Source organism: Triticum aestivum, chromosome 4B, assembly GCF_018294505.1.
Source record: "Triticum aestivum cultivar Chinese Spring chromosome 4B, IWGSC CS RefSeq v2.1, whole genome shotgun sequence".
NCBI classification, from domain to species: domain Eukaryota; kingdom Viridiplantae; phylum Streptophyta; class Magnoliopsida; order Poales; family Poaceae; genus Triticum; species Triticum aestivum.
Genome location: NC_057804.1, coordinates 651,321,734 through 651,344,489, shown reverse-complemented (window position 1 = coordinate 651,344,489; position 22,756 = coordinate 651,321,734). Strand labels below are relative to the sequence as shown.

Below are 22,756 nucleotides of genomic sequence, written 5' to 3'. Positions count from 1 at the left end.
AGAGGTGGACTCCTAGCCAATCCATGTTCTGTTTGCGAGATCGGTCATTTCTTGGAAACTTGGACAAATCAGATAGATAGGAGGAGATGCCTCTTCTGGTTAGTGTTCGTGGCGTTGACCCGGACCCTTTGGACGATGTGTAACAAGATGGTTATCGAATTGGTCTTCTTGCGCCAGGCCTTTGACTTCATATTTAAATTTCTATACCTTTTGCAGCACTGACACCCGCTCTCTGAGCAGTAGAACTGAGATCGTCTAGGCAGTATGATGGACCCGCTGATCGGGCACCTAGCCACTGATGTGCCGGTCACTTGGCGCGTGCTTCTTATTTTTAGTAGGACATATTTGTGTTCTTGTCCCGTATGTTTACTTTTCATACTTGAACTTGTTTTTTTTTTTTTTGAATTCCCTAGCTAGTCTCTTACTACTGAGTCCCCTATCATTTTCCCATATGTAAAACGACGACACGTGGTCGGCCGGTGGGCATCTAATGCCTTAATGCATCTCCCAACCGATGATCCGTTGGGGAGGTTTCCTTCATGTTTACTAAACAAAAGGAGTAGACCTTGGTAGATGATGCGCCGCCTCTCTTGATGGTTCTTGTTCTGTTGTCGTCTTCCTATCTCATCCCATCAATGTTAGCGTTGTGCAAGCAAGTGGTTAAGTGGAAGGAACCATGCGTCTTGAACTTCTGATAAACCATGGAGTAGATGGAATTAGTAGGCGCCACACATAGCAGATCTATGCTGCCCGTGCGTACCGGGAATTACTAGTGCAGGCCTCTTTAAGTCGGTCAGGTACGTAGCACTCAACCAAACAAGCAGGACATGTTTGAAAATCACTGTTCTAACTTTAATAATGTACACAAGGAATTGAAGGCATGATAAATTCTGTGCTGGTACCACCCATGCGACTGTCGGTTTTTATGACATACTAGTAGAGTAGAGTACTAACATGATGATCGTCAATATGTTGTGTCCAAGTTCTTTGCCACAGGAGCAAAAATATACCACTGAATTATATGCTAATAGTGTAATTATTGGCCATTTTTTGTTCTAATGAGAGAAAAATACGCTATGCGTTTCCAATGGATGGAGTACGATACTACTCTATCATACTCCACTCATCAATTGTAGGAGTACCCTACAATTTCTAATGGTATAACTATGATGACATGCACTAATATTTTGTCAAGTAAATCTTTGGTGAAAATTTAGCACAAATTACAATGAAGACTAATAAACCAGGACGGAGGTAGTAGCAATAATACTGAGTACTGCTGGTTGTCCACCTGAGCACAATTAATATGATGGCTAGCAACGTACCGCAAACCCAATAATAACCCTGTTTGAAAATCTAGAGTACTTCTACGCGTTATTTTGACCGCATGTGATTCCTCTGATGATCACTGGGTCCTTGTTTTGGTTAGGCAGCGCATAAATGCTGCGCTCTTAAGTGCCTCAAATTAAGACTCCCCTCTCCTACCTACAACAAAACACCTTTTTTGAGCAAAAGATGGGCCACCCCGTCCGATTTCATATAATGAAACTAACCGGTTCAACTGCCAAACAACAAACCACAAGACAAAACACCTTGATGGCCCGTGTATAAATATTGTGTACATGACCCTCTTTCCACTCACCTACACACAAATCATCCACCCCCCCCCCCCCCCCCTCCTCTCTCTCTCTCTCTCTCTCTCGCACGCACACAAGAAAAGAATCAAGATGGTTGACACACTGAGTGAAGAGAACATCATTGGATACTTCAAGAACAAGAGCATCCTCATCACTGGATCAACAGGCTTTCTTGGAAAGAGTATGCACGCATAATGTTTATACACACATATTACGCATGCATATACTATTTGTTGCAAATTCGAGAAGTTTTTTGCGTCAAGTTCATATCTGCTGTGCTCATCTCTTAATGAGTTCTACTGTTGGTGTGCGTATATGCAGTACTGGTGGAGAAGATACTGAGAGTTCAACCTGATGTGAAGAAGATCTACCTCCCGGTGCGAGCGGTGGATGCCGCGGCGGCAAAGCATCGGGTGGAGACTGAGGTAGTGTTGTCCGTCATGGTTCTTCATGATCTAGACCTCTACAGCTCATCTCATGATTCTTTTGATCCCTTTGCTCGAGTGTTGGTGCTGAATAATCTCTTTTCTATGTGCCCAGGTGGTAGGGAAGGAGTTGTTCGGGCTTCTGAGGGAGAAGCACGGGGACAGGTTTCAATCTTTCATCTGGGAAAAGATCGTCCCATTGGCCGGAGACGTGATGCGCGAGGACTTCGGCGTCGACAGCGAGACCCTGAGGGAGCTCCGGGTGACCCAGGAGCTCGATGTCATCGTTAATGGCGCCGCCACCACCAACTTCTACGAAAGGTGCGTCATTGTCAACTGATTGTTTTGTCCAAGAAAGAAAAAAATATCAGCAGAGAACTTGAGAGTAGGTGCAGCAAGAGTACGCGGTGAATGGTCTCTGAAAAACAGTTGTGTGCGTGCAGGTATGATGTGGCTCTAGACGTGAACGTGATGGGAGTGAAGCATATGTGCAACTTCGCCAAGAAGTGCCCCAATCTCAAGGTGCTCCTCCATGTCTCCACGGGTACGTACACCAACTCTACAAGTAACCATTGACTATGAGTATGAACTTGGATGCTTTGGCAAAAAAAGGGTTCTTGGATGTTAATTAAAGTACACCTAGATTTGATTTACAAATCAAGTTAATAAATCCATACATGAGTTGGTGCAGCTTACGTGGCGGGTGAGAAGCAAGGGCTGGTGCAAGAGAGACCATTCAAGAATGGCGAGACGCTGCTCGAGGGGACCCGCCTCGACATCGACACTGAGCTGAAACTGGCCAAGGACCTGAAAAAGCAGCTTGAGGCCGACGTTGATTCGTCGCCCAAGGCCGAAAGGAAGGCCATGAAGGATCTTGGCCTTACCAGGGCCCGGCACTTCAGGTGGCCAAACACATACGTGTTCACCAAGTCGATGGGGGAGATGGTGCTAAGCCAGTTGCAGTGTGATGTCCCCGTTGTCATCGTCCGTCCCAGCATCATCACAAGTGTCCAGAACGACCCACTGCCCGGATGGATCGAAGGCACCAGGTTCATTATAATTTAAAGTGCAGTCGTTTTAATCTATTGCGAATGCAATAAATAAAGGGATAAATGGTACTTGTTCAATGTAAAAAAATGTAAATTGCAGGACGATCGACACGATCGTGATCGGCTATGCGAAGCAGAACCTGACATACTTCTTGGCCGACCTCAACCTCACCATGGATGTGGTAAGCAATGTTGTACTATGCATGCAGTTAAGATATATTCCAGGCAATGTTTGGTCGTTAGTCTAGGAATTCCTACAGTAATAATAAGAAAAAGGGTTTCCCCACTTAAGATTATAAAGCAACATTTCAAAGTCGGTGGTGAGTGCAATCATTTGGTTGGGTATACATTGGTGCAGATGCCGGGCGACATGGTGGTGAATGCGATGATGGCGGCAATAGTGGCACACAGCTCGTCCTCATTGGAGAAGACAAAGTCACATCCCAAGCAACATGCACCGGCGGTGTACCACGTGAGCTCGTCGCTGCGTAATCCGGCACCATACAATGTGCTTCATGAGGCTGGGTTTCGGTACTTCACGGAGCACCCTCGCGTGGGCCCTGACGGTCGCACCGTGCGTACCCATAAGATGACATTCCTCAGCAGCATGGCTTCCTTCCACCTATTTATGATGCTCAGGTACCGCCTCCTCCTCGAGCTCCTCCACCTGCTCTCCATCCTCTGCTGCGGCCTCTTCGGCCTCGACACCCTCTACCACGACCAAGCACGCAAGTACAGGTTAGTTGGTTGAAATCTTTTGTGGTTTGTATCTTCTTGATGGCGCGGCACATAAGATGACACGGACTTTATTGTTATATTGTTATAGGTTCGTGATGCACCTGGTGGATCTGTACGGGCCCTTTGCGCTGTTCAAGGGGTGCTTCGATGACGTCAACCTAAACAAGCTCAGGCTCGCCATGACCAGCAACCATGGTAGCCTCTTCAATTTCGACCCGAAGACCATTGATTGGGACGAGTACTTCTACAGGGTCCACATCCCCGGGGTCATAAAGTACATGCTCAAGTGAAATATCCGTGCACCGAAATTCAGGCGTTGCCTTAATAATTAAATAATCGTACGATTGTAAGAAATGTCCTCCCAAATTGGGTTCTAACCGTTAAATAATCTATATGAAAGAGGAAAATGTGTCTGTCGCTTGATAGAGCAGGCATCAACGTTGCATAAGTTTCTTGAAGACAAGGAATGCTACATTATGTAGTCCCATTCTGGTTCATGTATTGTATTGCTAATTATGACTAGTATTGATTGTTGTTACCAATTTCTTGTTCAGTCACATATGGTACCTTGACTAGCATTGATTGTTAATAATTTCTTCTCAAGAGAAATAAATATAGTGCTCCAAGATTTGTGAATTATGCATAATCTCTTCAAGCGCTTCTCAGTGCAAAATGAATAAGGCAATCGATTAATAGTTGTGTATAGACTTTGTTTAAATTGACGCATCTCCAGAATTAAAATCAAGATCGACCGCATCCATGAACCAGGTCACTATGCATACACATCTCACCAAAACATGCATACTAGTATCAATACAGTTATTCTAATACTTGGTAAATACAGTATAAAATAATAATACACTTTTGTTTCAGTAAATATCAATCTGTTCCAGTAAAAGTGTACTAATCAAAGTTGACACGAATTTTAATTTGACTAGACAATTTCACGTCAAGAAATCACAATAAATTGGTCCGGTAACCCAGCGGTCAGGGCCGCACACTCAAGCTGTACTCAGCATACAAGATAGGAAAAGAACATTGTCATCAGCATCATCAACAGAAAACAGATTGGCAACAGCTACATTTTTTTTAAAGAGAAATTTCTCTGTTTTACATCACTTGATACATTTGGAGCAACGTTTATTATTCTGAAAAAAAAATGAGATGATAAACACATATTCATGTGCCATGTTCAGGAACTCTTTCTAGCTGCTCAGCCCAATTGACCATTTTTCCCAAGATCCTATTCGATGGTAAACAAGAGAATTGCACATTAGCTTCCCCTAGGTCCCAGTTGAAGAGTTTAATTCATCTGCCATAGCAGTGTTCTGGAAATCTGTCGAGCCAAGATCGGTGACATGATACTTAATTCAGTTGAACGGTCCAGCCCATCCGATCCTCTGTGTGGCCCATCTGGAGGCTCGTCAGCGAGGTGTAAAGCTGCTGTGACACCACGCCGACTCCTTGGTTGCCATCGTATTCTACCCTGAAAAGCAGAAGAAAATGCATGGTGGTCTGAGTTCTAGTAGTACATGGCTTATTTGTCAGTGTTTGAACAGCCAAATTAAACGAGGTAAAAATTGACAGTTCCAAGGCAGAGCAGAAGCTTCACCTTTTCCCCTTATAGGTAATGCTCCCCACGGGTGAAACCACAACAGCAGTTCCTGTGCAGAAAACTTCGTCTGCATCAAGCAGTTCGTCTACGGACACATGGCGTTCCTCCACCTTAAATGAAGCACATTGTGTTAACTAAGGCCATATAAAGCAAAGCAACATATAGTACTTCCGATCAACTGTCGATTTTTGGTGACCAACATTTACCTTGTAGCCTTTGCTCTCGGCAACTTCGATGATACTTTTCCTTGTGATACCAGGCAATATCGTTCCTTCTATTGCTGGAGTGGAAATAGCATTGCCCTGGTGCAAAAGACCATAGCAAATATAAGTAACATTTCTGCAGTCCTTAACTTGGTGAGATAATGTTCCTCAAGAAGAACTTGACAGCATACTAATAAGAATAAAACAAAGAATAGTAGCTTATCATCCACATTAGACTTGCTTAGTTTGTAGAGGGGGCAAAAGTTGTACATAACTAGGATGCCCCCACAGGATTCGATCGCAAAAACTACTTTTAACTGCAGATACTGAAACAGATTTAAGAAAATAAGAACTGCCATGTGAAGAATCATACTTTCACAACGAAAATATTGCATGAAGAAACTTCTTCCAGATATTTGTTGTGAACGGCATCCAAATAGAGGACATCAGAATATCCTTTGTCCTTTGCAGTTCTCTGTGCTTTCAACACCTACATGGGGATGACAAGTTTGTCAATTAAGTGATCCTAGTTTCAGATTCAAAAGTCAAAACAATGGGGGCGCAGTTGATAACTCATCACAGAATCGACGACTTCAATTTCATTAGATTTACCAACAACATCCTTTTACAACAATGTGGGTGTAAATCTTAGTTTGCTGAGAGAATTTAGTACTGAAAAAACTTCCAGTCAACCACTAAGAGCTGCTATTATGTAATTTCCATTATTCTTTTTTTCTTTTGAAAGCTGTCTATATTATGTTATAGATGTACATTTTCATCATTTGCAGTACTACAATCATATTTCGCCCACAGAAATTTTCATCACGCAAATGCCAAAGCAAATGATGCCCCAAAAGGTTCTTTTTTCCTACAAAAGGGTGCCGACAGAGGTCGAAACAATGAAAAATAATGCCGATGTCAAAAGTTACCGAGGCATAGTTTCCAATGGTTTTCACGCCTCCAGTTCCACCAGGGGCCGCACGGTGAAAGTTATCTTCAATAATCAAGTTAATAGGAGCTAAACCTTCCTGTAAAATAAAGTTAACAGACTTAATCAACATTCAACATAAATTTGGAAAAATGAAAATTGGATAGTAGATAGATCGTGGGGGATGAGCCTGTACTTGTGCAAATATGCTTGTGGCATAATTACCATTCATCTATACTATATCATCAAGAAGATAAGAACGGTACTTGTGACCAGATGTTTGTTGAACTAAAAAACTCAGTACAAACCTTGAAATAATTTCCAACAGGGGAGACATAAATAAGGAAGGTGTACTCAGGAGCAGGTGCAAGACCAAGAATAGCCCCGCTTCCAATAAGTAGTGGCCTGATATACAAGGAACCTTTACCGGTAGGAGGCACCTAAAGTTTACAGTAGTACATTAAAGAAGAAGTTAGGGGATCATAGGCAATGAAATGAGCATGAGAAGACATAAAAATAACTTACCCATCTTTTATTTGCCAGAACAGTTTGCTTCACTGCATCCACAAATTGCTCAACACTTGGTGCAGGCATGCACATCCTATCTGAACCATTTTTCATCCTAATGGCATTCTCCTCCGGACGGAACAATAGGACAGACCCATCAGTTTTCCTATATGCTTTTAGGCCTTCAAACAGTCCCTGCATGCCACAACAAAAATTATTAAGCACGCCTGATACCTTTAGGCCATCAAAGAGTACATAATTCAGAGATTATCATAGCTACAGACAACAGGTTACTATGCCACCGCATATATGAAATAATGTCTTCCAAGTCCTCCGGCTAACTAACCTGTCCATAATTTAAGACTCCAGCAGAGGGGCTTAGTGCTATGGGTCCAAAAGGCAGGATTTCTCCTTTGGAAAAGTTTCCATCTGGCCCGCATTTGGCCATGTACATAAAGTCGGTATCGACAAGGCCAAAGCCAAGGTTTTCCCAGTCCAGATCGACTGTATCATCTGTTTCCCTGGTAAGAATCATACCGTCAGAACAAAGCAGCCGTCAGAAAAGACAGATGAATACTCATGAATCTTGTTGAGACAAATTAGTGTAGTATATACTCCCTCCGTTCCTAAATATAAGTCTTTGTAGAGATTCTACTATGGACTACATACGGAGCAAAACGAGTGAATCTACACTCTAAATGCATCTATATACATCCGTATGTGGTTCATAGTGAAATTCCTACAAAGACTTATATTTAGGAACGGAGGGGGTATTTTATAAGTATTTGCATACATGTATTTAGTTGCTACAGAAGCCTGGCATCCTACTGTGGTATGGTCCTTGTAGTGGAGAGTAGGCATCGAGTAACCGCGAGTCTGTACCTGCAACCAGGAGCAACAAAAGGGCTGTTTGTTAGATAATAACAAGGATGGTGATAACAAGTAGTAAAACCATCTGAACTGACCCCCTCTGCAGATTTATATTGGAACACAAAATCAAGCTGGGAAAACGACATTTTGAGCAAGACATCACAGCAAGTGCTGTAATAAGTCAAGCAGATGCCCCAAAAAAGTTAAGCATAAAGGTTATCCAGCAGGACCGTACAAACAAATGATATGTGTTGTTCAAGAAACTATCAGTGCTATCCTAGTGGGCTGCCTTGAACATTGGGCATGTCAAGAAAGTGGCCAGTCAAGCTCGCATTTACAGATTGGAGTTGGACTAGCTACTGCAATGCTACCTAGCGCAATCCAAAACAAGCAGCTGAGATCTAGCCCCACGCGTTACGATCTTGAGAGGGATGAAGCAGCTACCTGAAGCGAAAGGGGACGGGGCAGCGGCGGCGAGAGCGAGGACCGCGGCCGCCGCCCGGCGACGGCGAGCGAGGGGCCGGCCGGGCCGCGGGAGGAGGCGAGGCCGAGCTCCATTTCCGCGCGCGGGTACCGAGACCGAGGTGGCGAAGGCCGGCAAGATGGGTTCCGGTCGGCGGCGAGGCGAATAATGCGGCGGCGGCGGCGGCGGTCAATGGGGTGGCGGGCGGTCAAGCGGCCGCTCGGGTGGAGTAGCTAGCAGCGGGGTGGCGGGCGTACGGACACTCGGACAGGATGCCCACGCTGACTACCGGGTCCCCCGCAATACGTGTTGACGCGGGGCCCATTGGTCAGTGGCCTATGGACCCAATCGCCTGGTTCGCAACGAGTCAGCGTGCAGCGTCCCGACCAGAAAATAAAATAATCTGTTCCGCTGACATGTAGGGCATCCGGTGCCTACCATGTTCGTACGCCAAGTAGTGCTACATGTACACCTGGTGAAATACTTCATCGAGAGCGTTTTTGACAGTAGCACCGCAACAAAGGTAAAAATTTCAGAGAGACAGATCAGTATGTACCGGTCCGTCAGCGGAAAAAATTTAGTTCGCAAGATGATTGTTTTCGTGGTTTTTCTAAACTGAAACCACGACAAGAATTATGAAACAGAAAAAATATAAAACAAACATTGTAGCCTCCGGCAAGTACATAAATGCCATAAGCATGCAAACAACAACAAAAACAACAACAACAACAACAACAACAACAATCATTTTGTACGAGGTACACACATAATTAGCAAGTACGTACCTTGTACGAGGCAAAGCAGCCACCACCGTGCGCTGTGTCGAGACTATCGTGGATAGATAGCTATATGATGATTGATGAATTTTAGGTGATGGTCGATGCAAAATCGCTGGAAAGCATACGGGGCTTTATATAGAGAGAGGCAAGCATGCATGGTCGATGGATAGGATGCCCACACCAAGCAGTGTGAACAAAGGAAGCAGACCGTGCAATGCATTCGTCGTCCCCTAGGTCGCTGGCCGTCGATCAAGAGTATTTTTTTTAAATAGTTGAGGTACTATCCCCTTCGTCTGAAAATACTTGTCATTAAAATGGACAAAAAGGGATGTATCTAGAATTAAAATACGTCTAGGTACATCTCTTTGCATCCATTTTGATGACAAATATTTTCGGACGGAGGAAGTACGTCATTGTTTTAAAAGACAGTATACCACCGTATTACTCCCTTCGTTTCAAAATAGACAACCCTACTTTATATTAACTTTATATTAAACTTAATATAAGATTGAGTCATCTATTTTAGAACGAAAGGAGTATTTACGTACTATTCTGCCATTTCTTCTTTTTGAACATCGCGCAAGCATCTTTTGTGTGTGTACACGTTACTACTAATCCTAGTGATCAACATGCATGTGTTCAAGATCGATATCTGCTTAAATTAGTGTGCTCTGTATCATTATCTTTTTATTAACTAACACACACACACCTGTCACGCCCTTAGCGCGTAGTTTCATACATACGTTACACGGCTTCAGTCTTTTTTCTCTTTTTCTTTTCGACCGCCGACTAGTTCACGAGTCATAGAATACAAAATCATGCATAGTATATGCTCCTCCTCTGCCTTGCTCTACACACAATCATGTAGAGTATATTATTTGGGGCCTACACATTACTATATATCCTGTTAAAAGGAAATGATAACCACGCAACGGTCGTGCCAACGCGTACACAATGAGCAATCATCATCAAGTAGTTAAGATGGGCATAAGCAAATCCAATTTGTTTCTACACACACGACAGACCGGCGGGAGATTCTTTTATGGGCTCCCTTTGATTCATATTATTTGTTGCAACTTTAGTATAAAGTTGTTTTAAGGGTACGACAATAATATGGATAGGAGGGAGTAAGGGCATCTACAGCTGGACATAGTAAATATGACCGCTTAAACGCCTGTGGACGCATGGGCGTGTCCGTTTGAGCCCCTATTTATTCTTCTGCGTAGCCACACTCATCATTTTTTTCGCATATGTCCGGTCACTTGCACGTGATTGATGAAAATGAAGAGAGAGAAATAAAAAATTGAATAAATAAAGAGAAAAGGTGGTCGCGGGGTAGGGTCGCGTCCAACATGGCGGAATGCCCGGGCGCATCCGCAAGCCCATATATCCTCCACATATTTGAGATGAATATGAGGGTTCGCGGGCATCCCGGGCGTATAGGGATGATACGAGTGATCCGATTGGCTCATGTTTTTTCTTTTCTCATTCCTGTCCGGTCACTAACCGGCGCGTCCACGGACGTACGAGGGATGGTTTGAGGAGTCCGGCTGTAGATGCTCTGAATACTAATGAATGGTTGATTTTCCAATGGGTGTTGTTGTAAATATATCCTGTAGCTCGGTACCTATAGTCTGGCATCGGATTCGCTCGATCGTTGGTACCGACCGTGTACGTACCATACCTAAGCTAACCGGCCGGCCGCTTGGCTTTCCCTTTGATATTACTATTTTATTTATATGTACTCATATGTAAAAGTCAGAATACGCGTGGTCGATCGATCAGAGTCACCAAACCCACTTTGTGCGGTGGTCTTTGCAAAAAACAATTTACATGCAGAATGACTTTGCAACTATTCTAGCTACACGAAGACCCGCCTTTTGTGCGGTGCTCTTTGCAGAAAACAATTAACATATACTTGCTCCGTTCCTAAATATTTGTCTTTTTAGAGATTTCAACAAGTAACTACATACGAAGCAAAATGAGCGAATCTACACTCTAAAATATGTCTACATACATCCGTATATGGTAGTTCATTTGAAACTCTAAAAAAACAAATATTTAGGAACGGAGGGAGTAGAATGATTTGCAACACTTCCGTAGGTATTACTATACTCGGGACAACAGAATGTGCCCTAAATAATTACTTAAGGTGTTGATTTACTTACTAGAGTTTCCTTTAACCAATTACTTAGTTACTAGAATAAGTTGTTCACCATCCTGATTTTTCGGGGTAAGTTAGATGTTCATCTTTCCTGTCGTGGCACATTACTTGGGGTTGTTTGGATTATGCCCACGGACAGCCCTACCAAAGCGAGTGCGTCAATATTTGGCGAAGGAGTTGCCCGCCCTATTTTCTCAGCATATGGGGTGCATAATTTGTAGTAGCGAGCAAAATATCGGTGTGACTATGAAAGTTGGGCTTCAGTCCAAATGTTAGTCCATGCCATTAGTCAACTACCTACTCTCCTTTGAACTTGTAGGTCATCGATTCTTAGTAAGGCCTAGCGTCTTCACACATAACCCGACGACTCCCCGGCGTGTGAAAGTAAAAACCATTAGCTTTGACCGTTATCAGGGGTGGAGCCCACATGTCGGTCCTGCAAAAAAAGCAATCAGATACCTGCAAATTTTTAGAAAACAATCGGGTCCTGTAAGTTTTTCTAAAAGCAATCAGGCCCCTCTATTTTTTTAAGAAAAAGAAGGCCCCTATAATTTTTTTTAATAAAAGCAACCGGGTCCTTGTATTTTTTAAAAACAGTCCGGTCCTTGTAAGTTTTTTCTACAAAAGCAATTAGGGCCTTGTTTTAGTGTTTTTAAAGCAACCATGTCCTTGTTAGATGGCCATGGCTGCGTGCACTACCTGCGCTAAACTGTGGTTGCGCCGGCAGTGGCGGCGCCGACTGTGGTTGCGAGCGGCTATGTGCACCACCTGCGTCAGGCCGTGGCTTTGGGGCTATGGGCGGTGGCAACACAAATGCACTGGTAGTCCATGAAGATGAGCTTGGCAGCGGCGTGCCTTTGGATGGCGGCAATGCTAGGGGCGCCTAGGTGGGTGTTGATGGCGTTGATGACCGCGGTGGCCATGGGGATGACGGTGGCGTGAGGTAGGAAGGTGACAGCGGTGTGTCCCATTTCAGTTTGTGGGCAGCGTCAGTGCTGCAATGACCGGCGAGGACGACAACGGCTGGAATGTGTCCAGCGGCGGATCCCAATGGGTTTGGGTGCGAGGGAGACTCCGAGCAGCCATGGTTGCGCTTCCTCAGAGAGAGAGAGATCAAGGGAGGAGAGGGAGAGAAGAAAGACAAGAGCTTACACCTGGGCTTCACATGTAAGTTAACAGTCAAAGAAATGGTTTGACTACCGGCTTTATATCTATTGCCACGTGGTCCTGACGAATGGGCCTAGCTGTCATAAACATAGTTAAAATTTAACCAATTTGATCACATGTGTTTTTTGAAATAGCGAACCAAAAAAATGATGAGTTTACGGAATTTTGGAAAAGTGGTATTTTTTGAAACCATAGCCCTAAATATGCTAGTTTTATGTTATTTACTCCCTTAGTAGCATACGGAGGAGGAAGATGACGTTGGCTTCTCCAATGATTTGATGTAGTAGTTTATATTTCTTGTTTCCTAAAAATTAATACACCTTATATTTTAAAATGGAGAAAACACAACATAAGGAAGTTCTATTTTGACAAATTACTATGATCGACAACACCAACAACCAAAATAAGTGAAGTCCACCCTAAGCAGTTGCTGGAAAGATTAAACTTGCACGTCCAAAAACAGAGAGCCTCCCGGGAAAACGCATCTGAGGCTCCCGGGTCGCTTCGAGCTGACACCGGAGGCGTCGTCGCAGTCAGCTTCGGAGGCTCTCCCTCAGCCCGCAGGCCCGGCCCTGAGGGGGGGGGGGGGCAGGGGGGGCGGCCGCCCCGGGCCCCCACAGTTCAGGGGCCCCTCCCCAGGTGTATGCATGCAGCGAGTTTAGGGGCCGTGGCTTAGCAAGGTAATCAGGCTTGGAAGGAGGCGAACATAGCGATTCTTTCTATTCAGTCACCTAGCAATCCCCAGATCCTACGCCGTCCTATTCGAGATAATAAGCACGCCATTACGCTCTTTCTCTCTTATAATTTCCTTCCTAATCGATCGCTAGTTCGCCTTCCCCATGCAATCTTATAATTTCAGGCGCTGACATGCACACAGATATAGCATAGGTTCGCCTAGCGCTAGTTCCTAGAGTCAGACCCGAGTTCACATCGTGGCATAGGCTCATCGCTCAACGATCCGATCCATCCCAGGTATATTATACTATTCCCTAATCCCTATTCCCTATACGTTTATTACTAAATTAATAAGTAATTTCTCCTTTGCATACATGGTGTACCTAGTACCGAATACCGATCAGCCTTTGATGCCAATTATTTATGTATTTCCAGCATGGTGGAAAAAGAACAATATGTGGATGAGTTGATACATGCGAGAGGCGCTCTTGATAAAATTATCAAGAGTAATATGCTTCATTGATTCCAAATGGTGAATTAGCGATTTTTGTGGAGGAAGAGAATCAAATTGATGGGAATTCTGAATCTTAACAAGAGTAAACTGTTGACATTAATATAGGTGATAAAAAAAAGTAAGTGTCCCTGATAGTACAATTATTCAACAGATGCACATGCACAATCTACAAGTGTTGATGGACATCCTGTTTTGCTTTTTTGGTTTTGAATTAAAGATTATAAATTCACTCCATCATATGGTGTAATATGTGATTTTCTAGCATGTCAGGGAAGTCATTTTTTTATCCTAATGTCTCTGTGCTTATCATCTTATTTAAAGGCATATAACGGTTGCATCGGCAGAAAGAAGCTTTGCAAAGATATAATTATTGAACAACTATTTGAGACAATAAGTAAGCGAGTTTAAATGGTTTGACGACATTATGCATTGAGAAAAATTATTGGATTAGATTGACATCGACCCCATCATAAGTAACTTTGCGTCGAGGATTGATTTTTCTAGTGTATTATGTATAATTATATTCATATGTATACTATTTTTGATGCATTTAAGTGTTTATTCATAACATTTCATCTATGCATATATCCATTATTATTACTATATTGTTTATACTAAGGATCCCCAGTTTTGGTTTCGCCCCGGGCCCCCAAAATCTCAGGACCGGCACTGTCAGCCCGGTTCACCTTGCCGCCGCCGGAGGAAGCCGGCCACCCGACGGACGGCGGCGGTGGGGCGTCTTTGGCTGGGTCTTTTTTTCTGTTCTTCAGGCCACCATCGTCACCGTTGTGTGTCAGCGTCCATGGCTTGGTGCCTCCCGATCTGGTTGGTGTCCATGGCTAGAAGTACGATCAAGACAAGCATGTAGTGCGGGTGCATGGATGGTACATACAGATAGCCGCTTGAGATGTGCACATGCTTGCAGATGATGGCCGCTGACTAGCTGCAACCCATGGTCCTGGCTGCTTGCCTGGCTAATTGCGGTCGCCATCGAAAGATCTTTCTGTGAGTTTCATCTCAGTAGATCCGGTGGTAGACTTTGACGGCGAGATGCAATCTATGGACGAAGTCTTGATGCAGAAGGATGGTTGTGCAACGGCGACGGTCACATCGCATGTAGCTGCCGGGATCGTGGAAAAGTGATGGCGACAACCATGAATGACTTCTATGGTGGTTCTACTTGAGCACCCGGTCTCGAGCTCCGGGGTGAAAGCCTCTAGGTCTAACCCGAGTTAGGTATACCTGGCAATGGCGATGCTTTACATCGTTACCTTGTGGAAGGCATTGTTCGGAATGCTCAGACTCATTCTTCAGGGCGAAAGCCTAGATTCTAGCCTTGGGTGGCTGTATCCGGTGACGGCGACACTTGAGTGTCGCTTCCTTTCTGAAGGTGTTGCTGTTGAAGAATCGTTGTCCGCGTGGTGTCATGAGATGGTCGGTGCAGATATGATCATTGTTATAGTTTGCCGATCGCGGATCTGATCACTTTGTGGCATTTTTTTCCTTGCCTACGCATAGTTTTTGTCTTATGACTTTGCTATTTGCCGGCGTGTTTTTGTGTGCGTGCGTGCGTTAGTGTCGGCTGTGTGCATCTTAGCTATGCAGAGGCCGGATGTGTTCTCAGTGTTTGTATCCTCTTGATGCTCCATTTTGAGTCAATAAAGTCTACCCTTTATCGAAAAAGCAAAACGTTGCAAGCAATTACCACGATTCAATCTAAAGGCAGGGAAGGGAGCATTCAATCTGTTCAGATTCGTGAGTTGTCAAACCCCCGTGTTTAATTAATTACACGGGCGTGATCGAATTAATCGGACCTATACATCGTGTTTGGTTGGGGGGAGTTGGAGGTAGGGAATGGGAGTTTAAGATTGCTGAGACAAAAAATCCGTTGATTAGTTCAGGGGTTTGGGAATTAGCAAGGGAAGAAGAAGGGGAATTAGGAGGGCCAACTCCCACCGCTCTCTACCCAGGGGGACCCTGGTAATCCAGTGGAGGAATGGGAAACGTCTAAACACATATCGTTACAGATTTGATGGCCCACCTCCCGCAACAAAGGAAAAATAAAACAGGAACATCCTAGCTAAATATGTGCAGCGGGAGATTATTTCCTCCAAGCAAACCGGCAAGCGCTAACTACTCCCTAATCTGCAGATGCAACGCCAAATAGGAGCACATCTCACGTAACCTACCTTTCCTTTTCTTTGTTCATGGAAATTATTCCCATAAATAATCTCACCCCGTACCAAACGTGGGACTGGGACTAACATGCCTCTTCCCAAGCCTAATCCCTCAGCCAACTCCCTCTCATAAATTTCCAATCCATTTCTCTTAAACTACCAAACACGCTGATAATAACTTTCTTGCTAATGCACATGCACGCAGCTATTTACTAATCGAAAAGGTGTGATGGAACCCGGGTGCCCCGACACCCTGTTATCCTGCTCGTCCAGCGACTTCAAGATTTGTACCAGCCACTGTCCAGCTGTAGAGACTTTGCAGTAGCAGTGTAATTAGCAGGCTTTTCTAAGCAGAAAACAGCGACGGAAGGAGAGACAGGTATGGCAGGACTAGGCCTGGCAGGAGGTCTTGTGGGCCAAGCTGGTTGGGTGATGGTTGAAGTGGCAATACATTGACCACGGTGCATGCGCCCACTCGCACCACATGAGATTCCCATCTCTCTCTTCCCTGGCACTCCAACTCTCTGAAAAGTTATATTTAAATAAACTCTCTAAATTGCTTTGACATGCATGCGCAGCCACATGTTGTGCCTCTCTCCTAAAAACAGTCTCACATGCATGCACAAGTTCAGAAGTTCACGTGATCTGGACAACTCCACATTTTTCTGTAAAAATGCGGCAGCCAAAGCAAAGTAATAAATTGTTATTTTCTTGAGTGTCAGCAACGGAATAATAAATGAAGATGTGACGCACTTGCTTCTGTTTTTGTTTTCATGGCCAACATGTCGCATGCGACAATGGTCTGGTGGTGCTGAAGGAATCTTTTCACGGACGTCTCTACCTTTTTGTTAGGTGGAATCAGCTACAGTGCGAGGTAGACCTGCTAATCAACTACATGCAACAGGATGTGGTACAGATCTCTAGGAACTGAATTCTTGACGGGCGGTGGAGATAAGAGGGTGCCTAGACACCCGGGTTCTGAAAAGCCATTCTCATTAATCCCTCCCTGCTCTCCTGGCTCGCTTCTTGGCTCTTGCATTGCATTTCATCTTGGCCAGCCCGGCCGCGAGATCAACTCACAAGGTTCAGCGGAGATGCGCCTCGTGTTCTGCGCGGCCCTGATCGCCGCAGCCGGAGTCATCTCAAGTTTGTCGTCTCGATTGATCACTATCCTAGTAGCTGCCTCTGTTACATCTGATCCATAGCATTTACACAGCTTCTTGGTTGATCTAATCGTACTGATCAAACCCGATCATGCGTAGGTGCGGGTGCAGATGACGCGTTCCTCCTAGGGCACCACGACGACGGCGCAGCTGCCACCGGCCGGAGCCGGAGGTTGTCGCAGGCCAGGAGACCATGCCCGGTGGACTTCGCGGCAGCCAACTACACGGTGCTGACGAGCCGGTGCAGGTGGCCCCCGTTCGATCCGGCGCCGTGCTGCGCGGCATTCAAGGACTTCGCGTGCCCGTACGCCGACTACATCAACGACGTCGTCAACGGCACCGACTGCGCCACCGTCATGTTCCATTACATCGACCTTCATGGTGGCTACCCGCCGGGCGTCTTCTACCACAACTGCAGGGAAGGGCCCAAGGGCCTCAAATGCCCCGACGGCATCCCCGAATAAGTTAAAAATGAGGAATTTAAGTACTGTATATGTGTTTTGGTTACGACGTGTTCCCGGCATGGGGTAAAGCAATTATTATGGCCCATAATTTATGGGCAGTGCTATTCTTACGCACTGATTGTACAAAAATCTACGCACTAGCTAGTTCAAATTGCTGGCGGTTATTCCCTCCTTTTTCTCCTGACGGTGATTGTCTCTCTCACATCATGTAAGTTTTACGTAGAAGTTGGGCGTACGAGTAACATTTGTGCATGAGTTATTATCTCTTTATCTCTCTCCTGACTGGCCGAGGGTGGCTTGTGGTGCCCGAACAAAATACTACTCCCTCCCCCCATTCCACAATATAGTGCGCCTGCGTTTTCTGAGATTCAAGTTTGATCGTAAATTTAACTACCGAGACCGACTATGGCTGGAGCAAAAATTATACCATTGAATTCGTATTTTCGATATGAATTCAGTGATATAATTTTTGCTCCCGCCGCAGTCGGTCTCGTTGGTTAAACTTACGGTCAAACTTGGATCTCGACAAGCGCGGATGCACTACATTTTGAAACGCAGGGAGTATATAGATCTTTGTAACGGTTATGCCGATCCTTTGACGTGAAGTTGAAACATAATTAATACAACTGAAACACCAAGCAAAAGACGCCGCTCGTGAATTTGTGGCCAGGTTCAAATTCAAATCCAATTAACGGGGACACGCGCGCACGTATCCAGTTCTTGCTTGGAGAGTAGGCAGGTTGGTGCTGTACGTGGCTTGGAGGCTTCAACCAAGGATCCCCCTAGCTAGCAAGCCACACCATCTTTTGCTCTTGGACACTATGGATCCTTCTGCCATCTCAGTCGGTAATCTCTTGGTCATGCATGGTTGCAAGAGCGACGTGATGATCGACATAGCTGATAGCTGGTGGCCGCCGTCCAAGCAAAGGAGCAATGTGATTAAGCGAGCAAGCATAGAGAAGATTCCAGGCGAATGAAGCACCTTACCTCACGCAACAGCAACCAGGTAGATCTATATAGATGTTTCTCCGTCCGTCGGGAATCACATACAGAGCAGATACACGGGCTCACTCCAGAGCTAGCAAGTACCCAATAGATCGGCCGAGATGAGGGGTGCAGCAGCAGCGAGGCGCGACGGCGAGCGGCGGAGCTTTCGGTGGGCGATCCTGGCGGTGGTGATGCTGCTCCTCGCCGTCGGCGCCCTCTACGGCGCCGTGATGTACAAGACGCAGCTGCGGCTTCAGGTGTGCGACGCCAAGCTGATGGGCGGGCCGGTGGTGTACGATCCCCTCACCCTCAACACCACCCTCCAAGGCCTGAGCATCAACGTCACCCTCTGCTGGAAATGATGATGTGAAATACATGCACGTATTAATTGTTGTATATACCATATATATCTGTGTGCCGTTGGTGTATATATCTGTTCGTCCGGTTAATTAAACGGTCGTCTTGCTGCCTAAATGTGTACGCAGATCTTCACCATTGTAAAAAGGGATAAGTATATTTTTGGTCCTCGAACTCTTCCGAGAGTTTAGAAAACGTCCCTCAACTCTAAATCAGAGAGTTTTCGTCCCTCAACTAGCAAAACCGGATAGTTTTCGTCCCCCGTGCCTCTTCGGGCGGTTTTAGTCCGGGATGAACCGTAAATCAGTGAACAGTAAAATTGAAAAAATAGCAAAAAAAAACTGAAATTTTACAGCATCAAATGAACTCTAGTGCGCAAGACCCGTGCAAAATTTCGTGGTGTTTCGACATTCGAGCAACTCGTGACAAACAAAAAACTGTAAATATGTACATCGGGCAGTAAATTAAAAAAGAATAGCAAAAAAAATTCAAAAAAACATGAAACCTTTTGGCATCAAAGATGCTCAGGTACGCAAGATGCCTGCAAAATTTCGTGATCAAATGACATATGAGGAGCTCTAGCCAAAAAAACAAAATAGCGCACTTTTTCAAAAAAAAAAAATCTTAGCCAAATTTTGTTTTTTTGTCATGAGTTCGTACAATGCCCAAACACCACGAAATTTTGCACGAATGTTGTGCATCCAAGCCTCTTTGATGCCAAAAAAATTTATATTGTTTTGAATTTTTTTGCTATTTTTTTGAATTTACTGTTTACTGACGTACATATTTATAGTTTTTTGTTTGCCACGAGCTGCTCGAATGTCAAAATACCACAAAATTTTGCACGTGTCTTGCGCACCAAACTATCTTAGATGCTGTAAAATTTCAGATTTCTTTTATTTTTTTGCTATTTATTTTATTTTACTGTTCACGGATTTAATGTTCATCCCGGACTAAAACCGCCCGAAGCGGCATGAGGGACAAAAACTATCCGATTTTGATAGTTGAGGGCCGAAAACCCTCCGATTTAGAATTGAGGGACAATTTGTAAACTCTCAGAAGAGTTCGAGGATGAAAAATATACTTATCCCTTGTAAAAACCCTGACATATATGTGTACGTAGATTTACTTCACCGTTGATGCCTAAGTATGTTGTTTCCTAATTTTATGCCAAGGGTTAGCTAGGGAGGCAATATGTCATCACGTTTAGTCAGGGCGGAATAACTAAGACGCGAAAGTTATGGCAACCTTGCGACTATTCCCATTAAGTGGTGACAAAACCTGGATCGGTCAAAATCACCTTATAGTAGACGTAGCGAGAAACCAGACCGCAACACAGAACCCAGATACTCCACTCTTTCTCATTGTTGGATCTATTCGGATCTGGTCGTCGTTCTTTTATGTTCATGTGTCTTTAGGTTAGATCTTTTTGATATACGCCACTCTTCGTCGGCGGCAGCTGCTGTTCTATTGCGTTGATCTTATGAGCCCTTAGCACGACGACTTCTCGACTGTCTACTATAACAAATTTTGCTCGGCTTGCTTCTTCTATAACAATATAACAAAAAAGAATGAAAGGTGAATTAATGAGAATCTAATTCACTAAATACTAATCCATCCGCAGAAAATATCTTTGACCAAAGGTCATTTTATACTCGCGGGTGCCACAATCCCCTCTCATGACCCCAATATATGACGCCTATTGATGATGATGCCTTGTGTATATTATATTTTTTTCTCGATGAATTTTGTACAGAACCAAACATGAGTTACCTTGTCTCTTTCTTTCCGTCCTTGTATAAGTCACAGAATGAGGAAATTATGGATGGACTGCTAGTAACTGACAACATATAGGGCCGCTTATACACCAGCCTGAAAAAAGGTCCGTAAGAACATCTTCAACAGCCGCGCTAAACTAGCGCCACACCGCAAATTAGACCGTTTTAATGCGCGCGTAACGCGGCGGGTGGCTCCAGCGGGCGCGCAAAAATGGCGCGCGCGGCATATGTAGTTCAGCGCGCTGGCGAAACGCAATCGCGCGCCGCTTATTTGTTGCGCCCGCTTTGCTGGACTCTCGCGCGCTCGCTCTCCCACTTCCACCCCCCATCTGGCCGCGCCGCCGCCGCCGCCCGCGCCCCCCGGCGACCGTTCAGGCGCTTCCCCGGCCTATCCCCACGCCGCCGTGCTTCCGCCCCATCCCCTCCTAGTCCCGCCGGCCCTCGCGCGCCTCCGTCGTTCGAGGAACAGCACCCGAGCGCTCGCTGCCACGCCGCGCCCGCAAGGTGTTTGACAAAACGCCTACAAGGTATGTATTGCTCAAACTTCATGAATTTGGTGCATGTTTTGAATTGTAGTTTTTATAGTATAGTATTGAACATTGTAGATGAGTTCGTCGTATGATTCTTCCGAAGAAGAATTTGATATGGAAGAGGAGGAGGATCTTGCAATGATCATAGCTATGCATATCAATAAAAAACCGAAGCATGGTGGTTCGGTTATGGGTCGGGAGAAAATTTGGAGAGATAGGATTGATGCCCATAACAGATTGATGAAGAACTATTTCGTGGAGAATCCCACATACCTGGAGTCGTATTTTCGTCGCCGGTTTAGGATAAGCATCGACTTGTTCAGGCACATTGCAGAGAAACTAGCGAGCCATGACCGATTTTTCCAGCAAAGGAGGAATACCGCCGGAGAGCTCGGGCATAGCACCTTTCTGAAGGTGACAGACGCTTTGCGTATGTTGGCATACGGTATCCCGGCTGATCTAGTTGATGATCACTTGGCTATGGGTGAGAGCCAAGCCATCATGTGTGTCAAGCGCTTTGCAGTGGGAATTGTGCAAGTGTTTGGCGAGGAGTATTTGAGATCTCCCATTGCTGAAGACGCCGCAAGGCTATTGGCGATGAACAAATCGCGCGGCTTTCCTGGCATGCTTGGCTCAATAGATTGCATGCATTGGAGTTGAAAGAATTGTCCAAAGGCATGGCATGGGCAATTCCACGGCCAAAAAAAGGGTTCCACTATAATCCTTGAAGCGGTGGCCGATCATGAGACTTGGATTTGGCATGCATTCTTTAGAATGCCTGGATCTTTGAATGACATCAATGTTGTCAACCGGTCACCACTGATGAATAAGATTGCAAACCGTGAGTTGCCACCGGTGCAGTTTGTAGGAAATGGCCATACGTACAACTATGGCTATTATCTAGCGGATGGCATCTATCCAAAGTGGCAAACCTTCGTGAAGCCGTTGAAAAAGCCGGAAGGTAAGAAAAATCTTGATTTCCACAATGCTCAGGCGGTGGCTAGAAAAAATGTGGAGAGAGCATTTGGGATTTTGCAAGCCCAATTTGCTATTGTGAGAGGACCGGCTAGATTTTGGGATCAAAAATGCTTTGGTACATCATGCACGTTTGTGTGATCATGCACAACATGATCATCGAGAATGAGCATGGCCAAGATTTAGACTACTCACAGTATGAGCTCTTGGGACATCCCGTGCGAGTGCGACGGAGGGCTGAAAGGGTAGCCCGTTTTATTGCCTCCTATCATGCCATTCGGCATCTCGCAACGCACAATGAACTTCAGAATGATCTGATTGAAGAGTGGTGGGCATGGCATGGACGACAAAGAGCATGATTTCTGCATTCGACATTGTATTGTTCATGAACTATTTGTTGTGTTAATTGCATTATTTGTTGTACTGAACGATAAACTATTTGTTTGAGTTGTAATGATATCGAAACTGAACTATTTATTGTTGATTTATTTTGTTTGTTTGATCATTTTTGCTCCTCTTTTTTGAAATGTATATGTGGTTTGTGCGTGCTGCGCATGCTGTATTTTTGCGCGCTGCTGGAGCGGCGCGCGC

The 22,756-nt window shown here is 44.9% G+C and overlaps 3 protein-coding genes across 4 annotated transcripts; 2 read left to right on the top strand and 1 right to left on the bottom strand.

Annotated features, from left to right (window-relative positions):
• The first annotated feature begins 1,646 nt into the window (after window positions 1–1,646).
• LOC543440 (fatty acyl-CoA reductase 1) lies at window positions 1,647–4,406 on the top strand. The gene is made up of 8 exons (XM_044515928.1): window positions 1,647–1,818; window positions 1,959–2,062; window positions 2,178–2,383; window positions 2,506–2,606; window positions 2,754–3,111; window positions 3,212–3,293; window positions 3,470–3,849; window positions 3,938–4,406. Exons 1-8 carry the CDS (start codon window positions 1,728–1,730, stop codon window positions 4,137–4,139), a joined length of 1,524 nt encoding a protein of 507 aa, XP_044371863.1. The 5' UTR covers window positions 1,647–1,727; the 3' UTR covers window positions 4,140–4,406.
• Window positions 4,407–4,914: 508 nt separating this feature from the next.
• Window positions 4,915–9,315, bottom strand: LOC123093865 (branched-chain amino acid aminotransferase 2, chloroplastic). 2 transcript variants are annotated; one of them, XM_044515927.1, is made up of 10 exons: window positions 9,221–9,315; window positions 7,896–7,984; window positions 7,449–7,623; window positions 7,121–7,297; window positions 6,904–7,035; window positions 6,597–6,695; window positions 6,041–6,157; window positions 5,671–5,766; window positions 5,462–5,574; window positions 4,915–5,335 (listed from the first exon to the last, which is right to left on the bottom strand). In XM_044515927.1, exons 2-10 carry the CDS (start codon window positions 7,961–7,963, stop codon window positions 5,215–5,217), a joined length of 1,098 nt encoding a protein of 365 aa, XP_044371862.1. In that variant the 5' UTR covers window positions 7,964–7,984; window positions 9,221–9,315; the 3' UTR covers window positions 4,915–5,214. The 2 variants fall into 2 exon arrangements, with proteins under 2 accessions (XP_044371862.1, XP_044371861.1); XM_044515926.1 differs by lacking the exon at window positions 9,221–9,315 and adding an exon at window positions 8,417–8,705.
• A 7,501-nt stretch (window positions 9,316–16,816) lies between these two features.
• On the top strand, window positions 16,817–17,538 carry LOC123090360 (GPI-anchored protein LLG3-like). Its single transcript, XM_044511696.1, has 2 exons — window positions 16,817–17,057; window positions 17,174–17,538. The coding sequence occupies exons 1-2, from the start codon at window positions 16,817–16,819 to the stop codon at window positions 17,536–17,538; spliced, it is 606 nt and encodes a 201-aa protein (XP_044367631.1).
• Window positions 17,539–22,756: the final 5,218 nt, after the last annotated feature.

Excerpts from the sequence above, each read along its gene's own strand:
- LOC543440 (XM_044515928.1), top strand. The coding sequence starts at position 1,728 with ATGGTTGACACACTGAGTGAAGAGAACATCATTGGATACTTCAAGAAC. Across the intron at positions 2,384-2,505 it reads ACCACCAACTTCTACGAAAG|GTATGATGTGGCTCTAGACG; the intron begins GTGCGTCATTGT and ends GTGTGCGTGCAG. Across the intron at positions 3,850-3,937 it reads GACCAAGCACGCAAGTACAG|GTTCGTGATGCACCTGGTGG; the intron begins GTTAGTTGGTTG and ends ATATTGTTATAG.
- LOC123093865 (XM_044515926.1), bottom strand. The coding sequence starts at position 8,530 with ATGGAGCTCGGCCTCGCCTCCTCCCGCGGCCCGGCCGGCCCCTCGCTC. Across the intron at positions 7,298-7,448 it reads GAGTCTTAAATTATGGACAG|GGACTGTTTGAAGGCCTAAA; the intron begins GTTAGTTAGCCG and ends TGTGGCATGCAG. Across the intron at positions 5,336-5,461 it reads ATTACCTATAAGGGGAAAAG|GGTAGAATACGATGGCAACC; the intron begins GTGAAGCTTCTG and ends TCTGCTTTTCAG.
- LOC123090360 (XM_044511696.1), top strand. The coding sequence starts at position 16,817 with ATGTGGTACAGATCTCTAGGAACTGAATTCTTGACGGGCGGTGGAGAT. Across the intron at positions 17,058-17,173 it reads CGCAGCCGGAGTCATCTCAA|GTGCGGGTGCAGATGACGCG; the intron begins GTTTGTCGTCTC and ends GATCATGCGTAG.